The 16,899-nt window shown below is 36.2% G+C and overlaps 1 protein-coding gene across 1 annotated transcript; it reads left to right on the top strand.

Annotated features, from left to right (window-relative positions):
- The first annotated feature begins 5,875 nt into the window (after positions 1–5,875).
- On the top strand, positions 5,876–6,307 carry LOC137644517 (zinc finger BED domain-containing protein 5-like). The gene has a single exon (XM_068377485.1). It carries the CDS (start codon positions 5,876–5,878, stop codon positions 6,305–6,307), a length of 432 nt encoding a protein of 143 aa, XP_068233586.1.
- The last annotated feature ends 10,592 nt before the right edge of the window (positions 6,308–16,899 follow it).

Raw genomic sequence — 16,899 nt, forward strand, 5'->3', positions numbered from 1 at the left:
GGTTTGATCCCCCTAGTGTTACCCTCAATATATTTAATATCTTCCTATTTGCTCTTTTGCACTAGCCCATTCGACTCTGGGTGTTATATCATGGTATTAATTTTCTTTATGTTGAGGAATTCACACAATGAGGTAAGAAAGTGATTATTAAATTCACCACCCGAGTCTGAGTTATCATGTGTGGAATTCCATGTTTACAAATGTAACACTCGTAAAACTTCCTAGCGCATTCAATCGCAGTTTTAGTTTTAAGCGCTATTAGTTCTGTATATCGAGTTAAAGCATCTATAATTACTAAGAGGTGCTTATTTCCTCTGTCTGACTCGTAAAATCCTGTTAACAAATATAAATGTATTCTTTCAAAGGGTTGATTGGGCACAGGATAAGCTCCTAGGCTGACAGGTGTTTTCGTATGCCCTTTGTTTTCCTGACATGTGCGACAATTAGGTATGTGTCTTTTTATATCTGTAAGCATTGTATGCCAATAAAACAATGATTTGGCTTTCTGTGACATTAATGAGAACCCAGGGTGTCCATGTAACGGATTTGAATGCAACCAATTCAGGACAGTGGAAATAAGTGAGATTGGTACTCCTACCTGGTCGTTAGTTACATGTGGTGTATTGCGGGTTTTCCTTGTCACAGTCCTACACAGAATATTATCTTTGATTATATAATTCTGCTGCTTATACTTTATATATTCCTTTTCTTTATGATTGCCTTTCAAAGCATTTATAATTGTTTCTATTTTCTGATCTTTTCTTTGCTCAGTCTGTAACAATTCAGCACTCCAGCCTAAATCTTCTTGTTCAGATATTGTTTTTACAATAGGCATGGATGTTGATATATCTATTAATTCAGCTAAAGGCTCCGTACAAGATGACACGGGGTTGCGTGATAATGCATCCGCAATGATATTTGCTTTCCCAGGTAAATACCCGATTCTTGCGCCAAAATCTTGAATGATCAAATGCCACCGAGTTTGTTTAGGGCTGTGATTGAAGCCTTTAAAGAACTCTGTTATAAGCCCACATTGAGTAAGTGTTGTTTCAAATATATGTAAATGGATAACTGAATACATCTTAATAGTTTTTAAGTATTTATTCTATAAAAACAACAGAGTTAAACATCTCCATCAGTGGAGGAAGCTGGGTTGGTCCAGATGACCAATTTTGGTGAAGTATAGATATGAACTGACTAAATTATCGATATCACAGATATCGTATGCTTAGTTTATTTTAGACACGTCACAAACTCGGAAGACACCTGCATCCGGTGACGTCACAAACTTTCACACGCTGAGGCAATGTGTTGACGTTTAAGAAGAATGTAAAATTGCTGAGATTAGCATTGTATGTCCTGTTTACGATTTGAATGACTACAGCAAATCCCAGGGTTAGCTCCTCCAACCAACATGACATATTACGTCTTTGTTTTTAAACATGTAATATTAACTATTCTAATCATTACATATGTACACACACACACACACACACACACACACACATATATATATATATATATATATATATATATATATATATATGTGTGTGTGTGTGTGTGTGTATGTGTGTGTGTTTGTTCGTGTACGTAGATGTTTGTTTGTGTGGTTGTATGTCTGTGTGTGTATATATGTAATATTCCCGTTAATCATATATATTACATATGGCCTAAAATCTATATTCACTATTTTTCAATTTCCATTTTAGCAACCAGAGCACTCGTAAAATCATGTAAACTCAAAAAGTACATTCAGGACATGATCTTATAAATACTGGTGACTATTGGTTCTCTTCATACCAATATTTGCTGTAAATCTTTCTTTTTTTACGTCAATGGATTCAATGTATTCTTAATTTGGTTTTAGATATAAATAGGTTCAATAATAACTTCTAAGTATTTTAGTGGTCAAATCCATTCCTTTCCCCCCCTATTGATCGAACTTATTATGCAGTTGTAGCTCATGCTACGGCATATCTTCGCAACAATAATTATGAAAAAACTCATCAAGATTATTCTATATTTGCTCACGAGTTATCAAAATGATTCAGTAATTAGAACAATGAAATTCAGGCCAAGGGAGTTCTTCGCACTCAATCTCAATAAATAAGACAAAACGATTGTTATCCTCCTAACATATATAGCCAGAAAAATACAATAATAATTTATTGATAATTATTGAAAAAAAAAACTCCTTTTGATCTTCTAACGGTAACACCAACCTCGTGGAAAAAAAGACCAAAAAAAAAAAAAAACCGATTTTGAGCAAAGCAAAAAATCTATTTTTGGGTGAGATAGCCATGTCCTCCTGATGGAAGGTTCCTTTAGGTAGGTTTTCCAAGGGATATTTGCTACAATGATACTTCCAGAGAAATAACTGAAGGTTTCCAGAATTCTAACTCCTGGCGTGATTCATCCGTAATATAACTTTAAGAATGAAGCATAATATCAGGGGACGTATTTTTTAGATACGACACAGCACTCTTCATCCCGAATAGATTTAACTCTTTGAGGGGGAAGAGTAGCAAACATAAGGGGAGCCGTTATCTAGGTACCCGGTGGACCCCCTCCCCGTATTACTACGGCTCATCATTGTGAATTTGCATTTAAGCTGGAATAGCCGCAAATAGAAAGAAAGAAGGGTGTGTCCATCAGGACGACATGGCTATCTCACCCAAAAATAGATTTTTCCCTTTGCTCAAAATCTGTTTTTTGGACTCGGCCATGTCATCCTGATGTAGCAATACCGGAGAATTAACATGAAAGTAATATATCTGTGGGTTTGTATAAGTGTCTTTACTTTGAATGAGTTCCTTATATGGTCTACTAGACCCGTATATATGACATTACCGTTATTTGTCATATCAACCAAGCTTGGAACTAGCTTAGGGCTTCCTGTCCCCTGGAGGGAAATTGTCGATTTCAACTATAAGGATTCAAAGCTTGTATCTCCATAAGGACGGAGGGTAATACTTAGAGATTACTCTTCTCATACCTTGGAAATCTGTACTCTGATTTCCAGTTGGACCCTTCTAGGGTTTAATTAAAACTCTAGTACGCTTTATTCGTTTGTAACTAAGATAGCAGCAATAACACTCAAATACGTTTAATATTTTACCTTGCAACTAGATTATGAAATGTAGTTACAATAGGGTATGAATCTGATCCAGCATTGAAAACACATCAGGGTCAATATTTTCTCCTGCTGAAAAAAATATGTAATTTCATCAAAATGATGCCAGTCAAAGGAGATATGAAACCAAATCGGACTGATTTGTACAGATTTTGGAAATGCATGAACACCATGACACAACGTTCACTTGCCAATGGTATTATTGGTCAGATAGGCACCTATATGGAACAGTGTCTTAATCATCATTGTGATTTACACTAGAGGGTAAATATACCCATACACCTGATGCACTGGAGAGTCCCAAAGCAGTTCACTGTTCATACTACCCACCGCCAACACATACTTGCTTCATAGAGTGTCTGTAAAAGATCTTGGTGATCTCCACCCAGTGTCTGAGCGGAGTCTACCAAAGCCCCTGTGTTGGAAGAAGTTCCATGAAGAAGCAATTTTCCTTGAATCGTGACCTTGGGGTGAGCTGTCAAGATCCGCTCTGCATATAAGTAGGCGAGCTTTGCTCTCAGTTGTCGTAGGGAAAGATTTTGATCCTGAGGTTTCACTTTGGAAGAGCTGTCCTTCCTTGAAGTCTGAAGTTCTACGAAGATAGACCTTAAGACACTCTACTGGGCATAGAGGGACATCTTCCTTCAGTGGGCAGATTCTCCAAGGACCCCACCTCTTGTTGGGTAGCTCGTTCTTGGCAAGAAAGGTAGGATCAGGTAAGGGGTTCAGCTCTCCTGCGTCTAAGAACTGAATATGGCCTATATCCCTGATAAGGCCACTATTTCACTAACTTTAGCCCCTAAGGCTATTGCGAACAGAAAAATGACTTTCTGTGTTAGCTCCTTTAGAGTACAATCCCCATTGTTTAGGTTCAAAGCATAGTGCAAGACTTTGACCAACGACCATGTGATGGGCTTTGGAGGGGTTGCCGGCTTGGGTCTAGTGCATGCTTTTGTCACCTTATTGAAGGTTTCGCTCGTGAGGTCCACCTCAAAGGCGTATAGAAGAGGTCTAGTCAGGGCCGTGTTACACGCAGTTATCGTAGTGGAAGTAAGGCCTTGTTCAAGAAGGTAGCTGAAGAAAGAGAGACAGAAATCCGTTGAAATTTCTGTTGGTCTCCTTGTTTTCACAAAGGATACCCATTTCTTCCAAGATTATTAACATTGTCTCCTAGTTGAACTTGACTTGTACTCTACAATGAAGTCGACCTTGTCCTTCGAGATCCCAGACTTTTTGTTCGCTGCTAGGGCGAAAAAATCATGAGATGTAGGTTGTTAGTTCTCGGGGATCTAGCGTAAACAGTCGACTTCTGAACCAGTTTGGAATAAAACTGGGTTTGGCAGAGGAAACAACTTCAGTTTCAGTTCTAGAACTAGAGGGAACCAATTGCCTTATGGCCATTTCAGTGCCATTACTGCAGCTGTTCCTCTGAAGATTCTTAGCTTGTCGAGGATTTCTAGCAGGAGATTGGTTGGTGGAAACAGGTAAATCCAATTCCATTTGTTCCAGTCGAGACACATGGCGTTTATTGCTTCTGCTTGAGGGTCCATGTAAGGGGCTACGTAACGCGATAGTTTTTTATTGTCGCTCGTCGCAAAGAGATCAATCTGCAGTTACAGGATTTTTTTCGAGATGAAGGAGAATGAGTCTGCATGTAGGGACCATTTTGTCTCTATCGTCTTTCGCCACTGTCACATTGCGGAACCCTTGCAGGTGAACTGCTGGTAAGTGCCATCTTCTCTTCCTTGCCAGGTGGAAGATTGCTAACATCACATGATTGATGTGAGGTGTTCTCGAGCCTTGTCAATTTAGACATTTCACTATCACTTTGTTGTCCAGGACCAGTCTTATGTGGATTGCTCTGTGAGGGGATAGTTTCTTCAAAGTTAGGAAGACTGCCACGGCCTCCAAAACGGTGATGTGAAAGATTTTGAACTGTTGTGACCAATTCCCTTGCACTTTTTTCTTGTGAGAATGGTCTTCCTATCCTTACAGGGAGGCATCCGTGTGTATCACCACTGAAGATTATGGTGGTTTTAGGGGAATTATCCGCACTAGCCTCTTGAATGTCGACCACGGCCTTAGTAGCGTGCACAATTGGGTCGGGGTCAACCTTAGTTGATCTCTTTGAGCGTTTGGTGCGTATCTTCTCCAGACTCCTGACGCATCCTTTAGTTGTGCTTTTAGCATTGTGTTTGTCACTGCAAACTGGAGAGAGCCGAGTACTCTTTCCTGTCAGCGTCTTGAAATCCTCTTGTATAGGATTAATCTCTTGACAGCTCCCGCTATCTCTCCCCTCTTCTTGAATGGAATGGAGAGATGGGGTGACTTGAAGTTCCATTGGATTCCTAACCATTGGAACTTTTGAGCTGGAGAATGGCGAGACTTCTTATGATTGATAATGAAGCCAACGATTCCGAAAGTAAAAAAGTCCCAGAGATCTCTCCGATACCTGGACCCCTTATGGTTTAGGGCAGTGGTTCTTAACCCCTGGGGCGTGACCTAGAGTTGGGTCGCCAGCCATTTGAATAGGTCACCAAGGATGTGTGGACTTCCTATTTTCCCAATATTCCTATTCAAAATATTATCAAAATATTAATCATGAATGTAGAATTCTTAAGTCATTTTTATCTAATGTTAAGCAAAACATTGAGACAGACGATTTGATTGAGGTGAAAAATCTACCAAAATCTCCTCTTGCCTTTTAAATCTAACCGTTATTGGAGGGAAGGAGGAGGGGTTATGAGCGTGCAACAATCAACACTTGCTTCGTACCTCGTAGCTTGGAGAATTGCAAGAGCTAAAAAGGTACATACCATTGGCGAAGAATTGGTAAAGCCTGCAGCTCTTGATATGGTGGGGACAATTTATGGGAAAGAATTTGCCAAGAAAATTGAACATGTTCCCTTGTCAAATGACACAGTCAAAAAACGAATCCAGAACATGTCACATGACATAAAAGACCAGGTGATTGCAGCAATAAAAAAGAGTGGGCACTTCAGTCTCCAACTGGACGAGTCAACTGATGTTAGTGATGATGCCCAACTCATGACATACGTACGATATCAAGGTCAAGAAGCTATGGAAGAAGAGTTTCTGTTTTGCCGGCCATTGCTAACCACAACTACTGGAGAAGACATTTTCATGAAGGTAGATTCATTCTTCAAGGAATAAGGACTTCTCTGGAGGCAGTGTTACAGTGTTTGTTGTGATGGAGCACCAGCAATGTTAGGAGCACGTCAGGGCTTCATCGCACCGTGTTAAGCAAGAAAATCCGAGTGTGATGGTTGTTCACTGTCTACTTCACCGTGAAAATCTTGCTTCTCAGAAGTTATCTCATGAGTTACAGAAGGTTATGCAGGAAGTAACTTAGGTTGTTAATTTCATTAAAGCTAGGGCTCTGAATTCAAGATTATTCACTCAAATGAGCTCTGATTTTGGTTCTGAGCATATATATATCTGTTGTACCACTCTGAGGTTAGGTGGCTATCACGAGGAAAGGTGCTCCAACACTGCTGGAATTGCGGACCGAGACTGAGCTGTTTTTGACAGAAAAGAGTCATCCACTGGCCCACAAATTCTCAGAATCAAAAGGGTTGATGCAAGTAGCTTATCTTGCAGATATGTTTACTGAGATAAATTCCTTGAACATTTCAAGGCAGGGTCGTGATCAGACATTGGTTGGACTTTCTGAGAAGCTATTAGCATTCAAAGGAAAACTGAAGTGTGGATGAATAAAATAAAATCTGGAAAGACTGCTTCATTTCCATCTTTTAACTTACTCCTGGAGGATGAATGATTTTCTCTCATCCAAGTCCAATGCATTATTGAGGGACATATATCCAAGCTAATTAGAGAGTTTGATCATTACATTCCAGAAAATATGCTCAACTACAGTTGAGTAAGAAACCCCTTCAACATTAAAGCTGAAGACTTGCCTAATGAAATTGCAAACATCAGGAAGCTACAGGAGGAGCTTATCGAGATCCAGAATGACGCAACACTTCATTACGATTTAAAAGGAAAAGGAATCACTGAACTCATTTTGGATCAAAGTTCACAAAGAAAAGCCCAATCTTATAGGTAAAGCCCGGAAACGTTAATTCCCTTTGCTACAACTTTCCTGTGTGAGGCAGGATTTTCAGCCCTCACAGTCATAAAGACAAAATACAGAAACTGTTTGCAACCAGAGGATGACCTAAGATGCAGCCTATCATCAAAATCACCCAGATTTGAAGAGCTGATCATAACAATTCAGTGTCAAGGATTTCATTGAATTTAACCACTTCACTATGGACGAAGGGAGAGGAGAAGAAGGAATGGAGTGAGCGGAAGAAGGGGTGAAGAAAAAGAGACAGGGAGGTAGGGAATGGAGAGATTGAAATGAGGGACGAAGGTAGGGAAAGGGACGATTAGGAATGGAGGAATCGGAGAAACAAAGGAAGGAAGAGAAGTGGAGGCAGGCACGGATAGAAGGGGTTAATACTATATTTCTTGTCAAAAAGTCTTGTATAAATAATTTCCCTTTTAAACAATGGTAAATTATACCTAATTATACACTTTTGTTATATTAAAAAACATTTTTATTTTTATTTTAGAAAATCTCAGTGCATTTTTTTATTTTTCATGGATCATTATGATATAGATGCACTACTTGCATTATTAAAAATTTCTGCATGTGATTTTTGTTTCTGTCACACGTTTTTACAAGCATAAGTATTTTATAATTTAAATCAAAGTATTTACGAAGGTAAGGGCCACCATGGTTGATCTGGACAGGATTTTTGGTCACATCCATAAAAGGTTAAGAACCACTGGTTTAAGGGTTCCTAAGGACTTATTCTCGTGACCGCGACCTCCTTTGCCCCTGGGGGTTTTCCGGAGAACCTCTTTTTGGGCCTCTACCTTTGTAGGGCCGAAAGGTGGTCGGGTGCCTCTCAGAACCTGGGTTAAAAACAGGTGAATAGGTTACCAGCAGTTTAGGGACCATCTGAAAATTGGTTTGCTGCTGGACTACCATTTGAGGCACCGTGGTCATGGTCACGGTCGGAAGTTGTGTAGGTCTACGTGGTCATCTTGCCTTTTTGTTCTTAGGCTGAGGACCTCCATCTGATGAAGATTTTCTCTTTGAAGACATACCCCACTTTTGGAGAAGGTTCCTATTCTCCGTGGTGGCTTTGACAATGACTTCTTGGACCACTTCCTGTAGGAAAAGGTCTTTGCCCCAGATACATGATGAGATCAGTTTTCTGGGTTCGTGTTTGACCATTGCTGCGGCAAACATGTGCTCTCCACAGGCCCTCCTGGATCTGACGAAGGCATACAAGTCCTTCACAAGGGTACCCATGTGAGCCTTGGCTAGGACCATGTACATGTCTGGGGTATTGGAAAGGCCTGCACACATTTCCATGCAGTTCTGAGGAGACAAAGAAGCGGCTAGTCTCTCCTTTGTCTCTTGTTCCCTTCTCAAAAGATGCTCTGGCAGTTTTGGAAGGTTCTCATTAGACTGCTGGCCTGCTATCTCCGGATCCAGGTTAGAGACGGAGAAGGTTAGATGAACCTCGTTCCACTTCTCCTCGCAGGTAGGCATGGCTAGAGATAATGGTTTGCATTCTTCTAGCACTGGGCATGATTTGCCTGCATCGACTGCTTTTATGACACAGTCAAGGGCTTTCACCAAGAAGGAAGGCTCTGGAGGAAGGAGCAATGAAGGTAGGATGCCTCTTGCTCAATGCTGAGACTTTGGAGTTGGTGTAACTGGCTCCCTTTAGGGTCTTGAACAGGAGAGCCAGTGCCCTGTCATGCTCGAAGACTATGACTTACTTCGGTTCTGTCTCCTCACCAGGATGCTGGTTCATCCCGCAGTCTCACGTAACAGTCTGGGTTTGCCGAAAGACTATGCCAGAATAGATGATATTGATGGGGTTTGGCCCCATACTTCTCAGAAATATAGAGCTTAACCTCCTGCTGTTCCTTGTGGAACACTGCGATCATCTGCTGAATCGACTCCAGAAGCGCTTCGCTCCTCTCTATCAGGGGATCAGGATGGGGAGTTGGGGCTGAAGAGGTTGACGGTCAGGTTGATATGCCGTCACAGAAAACTGAGGGTCCTCAGTTACTGTTGATACGGATCCTTCTTCTTCCGTAGGGGGTAGAACCACATCTTCTTCATGGAGTTCTTGTAAAAGGTCCTTATCGGTGATGGTAGATACCTCCGACATCCGTTTCTGATGGATGTCCATGCCTTCTAGTGCCTTGCTAATAATTGCATCCACCATCAGATGGATAAAGGGAGGCTTGACCTGTACCTGGGGCACAACTGCATTGGATTGTGCCTTAGGGAACAGAAGGCACATCATAGCTTCATTTGGTAGGTAAGGTCCCGGAGAGTTCTTCTGGAACCCTCTTACTCACCTCCGAAGAGTTTCTCTTGTTATATCCCTTGATTATGTATCCTCAGGTATATCTTCTCCAAATCCCATGGTCATCAGAGCTGAGCAGATGGTGTAACCCTTCAGGTTCCAATACTTCAGGGTTTCAGTTACGATGGAGCAGGGGGTATGAAACCTGCACATCGTATGCCAACAAAAGTCCTTACTCTTGTGGTTGCAGAACACGACTGCACACTTCAACGTTGGATCTTCCTCTAAGGAAAAAAGGTAAAATAAGTAAAGGGTTATCTATATCATTGATATAAGTGCATATATTTAACAATAGTATTGCTTACTATTACTTTTAATAGCTTAGGATAGTAAGGTCAAAAGGAAGTAGGAAAGACATATATCTGTGTTTCCTCTCATAGGCAGTTGCTGAAACTTCCGTCAATATTAATATTGAAATTCCTCATAAGGGAAATTACAGAGTAGAATAACTCTCATATGTAGAGCCGGAGCTAGTAAATATTTATACTAACTCTTCCATCTGTAAAATATTAATACTGAACGGTGTTTTATGAGTGTCCCAATAATCAAAGGATTCATCAGGGTGTTGAGGAAATGCTTCAACCTCAGCATGATATGCGGTCCCAACAATAGTCTGCAAAAGGATACACAGAGTATGTTAGAAATACTTGTACTACTGTATTGTTATATACTGTAGTTTTCCAACTACTGTATTGTTATATACTGTAGTTTTACTGGCTACTGTATTGTAGTATACTGTAGTTTTACCGGAACACTACCGGGGTTAGGCTAGTGCCTGGCGGCACTTAGTGATAGATAGAGAGAAAAAATGGAAAGGAGGGTTTCCTATTATTATGGTATAGGACAATAAATGGAAATGTAGGAGGGCTGCTGCCGCCAACTGTCTTCTTGCCAGAATGAGAATTCTAATGGATGGGGAGGAATGCATCTGATTCTAGCTTCCATCCAGCCCCAACTTTTGCCGCCGGCTGTACTGCCGGTTGCGAAGTCTGTGGATGGCAGTCCAAGAGAGGACTGAAGAATTCTGAACAGAATATTGAGTTTCCCTCTGGCAGTCGTCAGGGCCGGCTCAGTCTTTCAACAAGGGCATTCGCTTCCGGTGAATGAAGGACACAAAGGGGAGTGGCCGAGGCGGCAACCTTACCACCACTGGTAGGGTCCCGGCTGGCGGAAAACCAAGCAGCCTTTTCCACCTTTCATTTCATTGACGATTACTATTTCTTTCTTTGACTCATCGAACGCCTTTAGATAACCGATATCTGCCATCTATCGGCTCATAATGTGACAAAGTTTTCCTCTTCCCTTGGAAATGATATCAACCGGATTCCCTAAGGACTTGAATATCAAGGGGATAGCTTTTTCTAGTTTGATGAATCAGATCATATCTTATTCTTCTGGTGAAATCGTATTCTCAGCTAATGTTTTATTGTTCTGTCCATTTCACCCATTTCATAGTGCTTAGTTCTAAGGAAATGCCATTGAATGCTATGTATAGAAATTTTTTTATAGATTAAATTATCATAAAAGAAAAAGAATGTATATATATATATATATATATATATATATATATGTGTGTATATATATATATATATATATATAATGTGTATATATATATATGTATATATATATATATATATATATACCAACACACATATAAATACATATATATATATATATATATATTACTGCGTGTGTTTGTATATATATATATATATATATATAAATATATCCATATGTATTTGAATATTTATATATATATATATATATATATATTACAGTATATATATATATATATATATGTATATATATATGTATGTATAAACACACACACACACACACGCACGTATATATATATATATATATATACAGTATATATATATATATCCATATATAGGGATATATATATATATATATATAATTCCATATATAGGGATATATATATATATATATACAAATATATATATATATATATACATATATATATACATATATATATATATATAGTATATATAATTAGATATACATATATATATATATATATATGTGTGTGTGTGTGTGTGTGTGTGTGTGCATATATATATATATATATATACAGACAAATATATATATATATATATATATTTGTCTGTATATATATATATATATATATACTCTCTCTCACACACACACACACACACACATATATATATATATATACATATATATATATATATATAAACTTAAGAGTTTTTGATATTATATATCAATGTATTTAAGAAATATAAAATCATAAGGCAATGTTCAAAATATAAGTAATATAATAAAGTTTTCATTAATAGAGAAATCAATATATTCGAAATAATGTCTTCCGGTTTTTTTTTTTTTTTCATGAATGTATTTTTTTTTTAAAGATTCAGTTTATTGGGAATGATGTACATCAGTTTATTGTTAATGATTTGCTACAGATAACTCGGGCATGTAGAATTATTTTTCCTTAAATATACCTGGTCATAAACAAAATATCTGAAGGATACACGGGATAGTGTACAAGCATTTATCATAATTTACAAACCCTGGTAAAGTGAGCATCAATATTTTATCCGTGTGATATAAACGCCAGCATCCATCACTCACAAAATATCGAGGCAAACACATAATTATACATTTATACATGCTATCTCTTTTTTTGTAGAAAAATATCATGTGCAGCAAATATACTACAAAAAACACCTTTTGATTATACCTATTTATGGCTTAACATAAACACGGTCATTCAAAATTTATATATAAATGGAAATTTACATCGCATAAATATATATCTGAACTTCGGTGTTTAAATCTATCCGGGTTGATACACAGGAGTGCATAAAATTAATAGATCCCGTGAATACACCCGTATAAATATTCTAAACTGCTTTCGATCCGTGTAAACTTATAGACAAATAAAATAATCAATATATGCAGTGAAACATTTAGACTATTCTACAATCGTCCAGCATATAAAGAAATAAAAATGTCAAGTCCATATTACCTGTCACTAATATTCATATTTATGGATTATCTTCAGGTGTTTATTATTTTTGACAAATAGGATAATAAAAGCGTTGAGGAATAAACCATGATCAAATCATTTTTCTTTTTCGATACTTCCTCTTTCTGATGAAATTTTCATCGGCTGAGCAGAGACTTGAAATAGAAATCGAATGTCCTGATGGTGTCCTAAATTTTTATTAAGTAGCTCTACGCCATGGTTTCCTTGGAAACTACCCCTGATCAATACACTTAAGACAGTAAATTAATAGTACATCGTAAACTATCAATAAATCAGTTAAACACAGTACCAAGATATTTACGAATAAACCTCCACACCTGTGTGTGTGTATAAATTTGTATACCTAAATCTACTACAAAAAAAAAAAAAAAAAAAAAAAATGAGAGGAACCTACATCAGGCAGATTAAACAAAGCATTATTTTTATATCAGACTTATTATACAAACGTAGTTGATCATTAACAGCAAATTCATACGATATCTTTTGTTGTTTCTCATTACAAACGTGTATTTATAAGATATAAAAATGACAATGAAATGAATATGTTCAAATTTACATCTGTTGGTAAATTCACGCATCAGGAAGTCAGTTGAAAACTCGTTCCAAAAATTCAAGTTGTAAATTCTGTGACCAAAAACACTAAAGGTGTAATTTGGCTCCCTCGTCCCATTCACCCCAAATACCAAATCGGCTGTCATAATATGACCTAGAAAAAAAGCATTTTCATTTTGGTCGTCCTTTCCTAGCGGAGTTAACAACGTGATTAATTGAATTTATATTGCATTCATAAACAGCTCGTGACCCGGCTACCATACGAATTTGGTAGGACGAGTTGGATGGGACGAGCTGGATGGGGATGAGTTGATGAAAATTCCCTACTAATTGGCGAAAATAATAGGTGCCATTGGGCTTTACATGCACCCATCATTACTGGGTCAGCTCACTGCGATATTAATAATGACTGGGTTGGAATCAATAGCTAAATCCCGTAAAATATTATGTGATGATATATTGGAACGGAACATTTTCTTTTCCCGTTAAAACTGGCGCATCTGCATCCAGACACAATTGCTATATTATTTGTCGTTTGCCAGCTCAAAGGTCACCGTATTGTGATGTAATCAGTTACTTGCTCTCCTTTGTTTAGCTTTTTTGTTGGGGGTAAACAATAGTTATTTCACATTGTAGTAGTAGCCCAGTATAATTGTACGATATGAAAACAATATTTATCGTGGTAAATCGTAATTTCTAATTGTTTAGCCTATTGACTGGCGAATCGGAAGGAAATGTATAATCCATATTTATTTTATCGATGATAATCATTCGATGTGTTTGCATGGTACATATAATAAATAATGGTTTGAATGAATACATTTAAAATGAATATTGACAAAAAAATGTTTCCTCATAAAAGCTACTTATTAAACGGGATAATAATTTATTATTATTTTTTTTATTTTCAATGCTCTTTTCACCTTATTACTCATGATTTTTTTTTTTTACACCAACTAATTATTCTATGACGGGATAAAAATGTTTTTGGAATCATTAACCTTCCAACATAATAGGCACTAATATCTAGTAAACATAATTAGTTTGCATATGAAGAAATAAAAAATCCACTATTAAAAGTTGCACCGAAGAGAAATGAATGAATGATATGAAGTAAAGTCAAAGAAACTTGGGATACTTTTTATAGTGATATATAATTGAATGATTATTAGAATGAAAGATGAAATAACACTATAGGGAAGAAAAGAAGTTATCATTGTCATTATTACCAATTTCTATTACTAATATGATTAAATGTACCTTTAATACATCTATCGCTATTGAATAGATATATTTGTAATCACAAATAGAGTTAAACACAGAAGATGATATTCAATGTCTATTAATTTTTTAGGACAACGATCAAAGGTGAATTAAATTGGATTTCTTCTATCTTATATGGAATGCGGAGACAAATTTGTCTTCTAATATGTTCTAAATAAACTATGTCTTAATTTACATATCAGGTACAAATCATATATCTTGAAGTAACGGTGAAGATATTTGACATTATGAATGTAACTTTTAAGGTAATACTGTTTTGATGTTACTATAAGAGTATACCCAAAGCTGTAACGTTCAATTTTCTTAAAATCTGTCATTTGTAACTTATAAACATTTGAAAAGAAATTGATTGTAAGCGGAAACAAATAAATTAAAAAAGATAAGAAGGAAGGTGAACCTGATTTCCTATCGAATTTTACGAGTAATGTAAAACTTACAATAATAAATTGTAGGAAGAGGGTCTTATGATAAAAAGAATAATTTAATAAGTTCCTTTAAATGAGGTTATATGTGTAACATAAACAAGGCGTACACGTTGTAATGATGAACCTGATAAATACAAAATCGAAAGAAATGTGTTAGGACTTCTCATCTGTATTAGATTGAATATCGACCGATTCAATACAACTTCTACAAAGTACAAGAAAACTAACCTTCATTATTCAATCCAACATCCAATGGTTTCCTCTGATTATTTAGCCACATATTTCTTAAACCTATGATTCTCAAGCTGTAGCTCTCCAAAAAAAAAAAAAAAAAAAAAAGCAAGGGGTTGCATAATAGGTGAAGTGGAACTGTAAATTTAAGTTTGATTTGGTGTACTACAACCAAGATAGATCAAATGGAAACTATCTTGCTAAAATATGTCAAAGGATTATTAAATGCTCTCTCTCTCTCTCTCTCTCTCTCTCTCTCTCTCTCTCTCTCTCTTAAAGCAAACATATAAATAAATATATAAAAATGTGTTTGGATACCTACATATATATGTGATAATTTACCATCTTTATAATATCAAATTCACCCTGTTTCGAAATCCGAGACACAAGAGGGAATCAACTTTGAATATATATATATATATATATATGTATATATATATATATATATATAAATATATATATATATATATATATTATACATATATATATATATATATATATATACATATATATATATATATGTATATATATATATATATATATACATATATATATATATATATATATGTATATATATATGTATATATATATATATATATATAAATATATATATATATATATATATATGTATGTGTGTGTATGTGCGTGTGTGTGTGTTTGTGAGTGTGTGTATGTGCTATTCGGCCAAAATAATATTCTTAGGAAATTTTTATCAAAAGATAAAAAACTTACGGCATAACTTATTCTAGGACAACACATTTATTTTTCTCTATATTGTTTCTGCACTTGAAAGTATTCCATTACTGTGCAAAATCCATATATTCAACTCTTCCAGGAAATACCTTGAGGACTTTCTCGGGGCAGTGATGCATTCGTACAAACAAAATTAAAATAAATTTAAATGTTATTAAACAAAGACAAAACTTGAAAATTTCCAAATATTTTGCAGAGATTTTTGAAAGATTACTACTCAAGAAATTCCAATCTACAATGTATCTTGAAAATTCTATTTCGGGTTTCAAAGACCTTGTAATGGAAAAAATCCTTAATCTTAATGAAATCTTAAAATACTTGTTCCTAAGGCTTCAGGTTAAGTTATAAGAGGTATGTTATTGATTATCCTCTTGCTAAAAGGGAGGGTTTAGTCTTATAAATCTTTACCATTAGTTAATTACAAGCTTCCTATATTCATCGTCCATATAAATAGTATCTGTGTCACAGATAATGTAATTTATTGGAGGGTTTGTATATTGTTAATCGAGGAATTGCTGATATAAATTTATAACTTGTTAAATGATGCTATCTTTTCTTCAAAGTTTTAATAAATTTCTTTATATAAAACGAGAAGGAAATGTTCTCTTTTGAGGCTTTATTAGAAAAGATATTGAATATAATTGAGATATCTGCGGGACATTTCGTTCTCATCATATTTCCCATTTTGCAAGTGAAACCACACAGAGCTTTTTCATCTGTACTATTTTGATATTTATGATGTAATAAAATCAATATTTATTACTGTAATCAAAGTGCTAGGTTAGGAAAGATATTCTGAGATTATATGGTCATATAATAAGGAAGATCGGAGGTGAAGCCAATCAAGAGAGCTAAGGATATGGCAGTGATGGGGAGGAAAAGTATTTGGCGTCAGCGGATGATATGCATGGATGTGATGAGGAAGTATTTGGGTGAGGGTGGGCGCGGGGAAGATGATACAAGGAGTATGTTAATAGAAATCAAGGAAAACAATTGACTCAAGTTGCTGACCCGGGAATAAAATGAGACTAATAAAGTTAAAAGAAGAGGAAATTGCAGGACAAAATT

The sequence above is a fragment of the Palaemon carinicauda genome, chromosome 7 (genome assembly GCF_036898095.1).
Source record: "Palaemon carinicauda isolate YSFRI2023 chromosome 7, ASM3689809v2, whole genome shotgun sequence".
Lineage (NCBI taxonomy): Eukaryota > Metazoa > Arthropoda > Malacostraca > Decapoda > Palaemonidae > Palaemon > Palaemon carinicauda.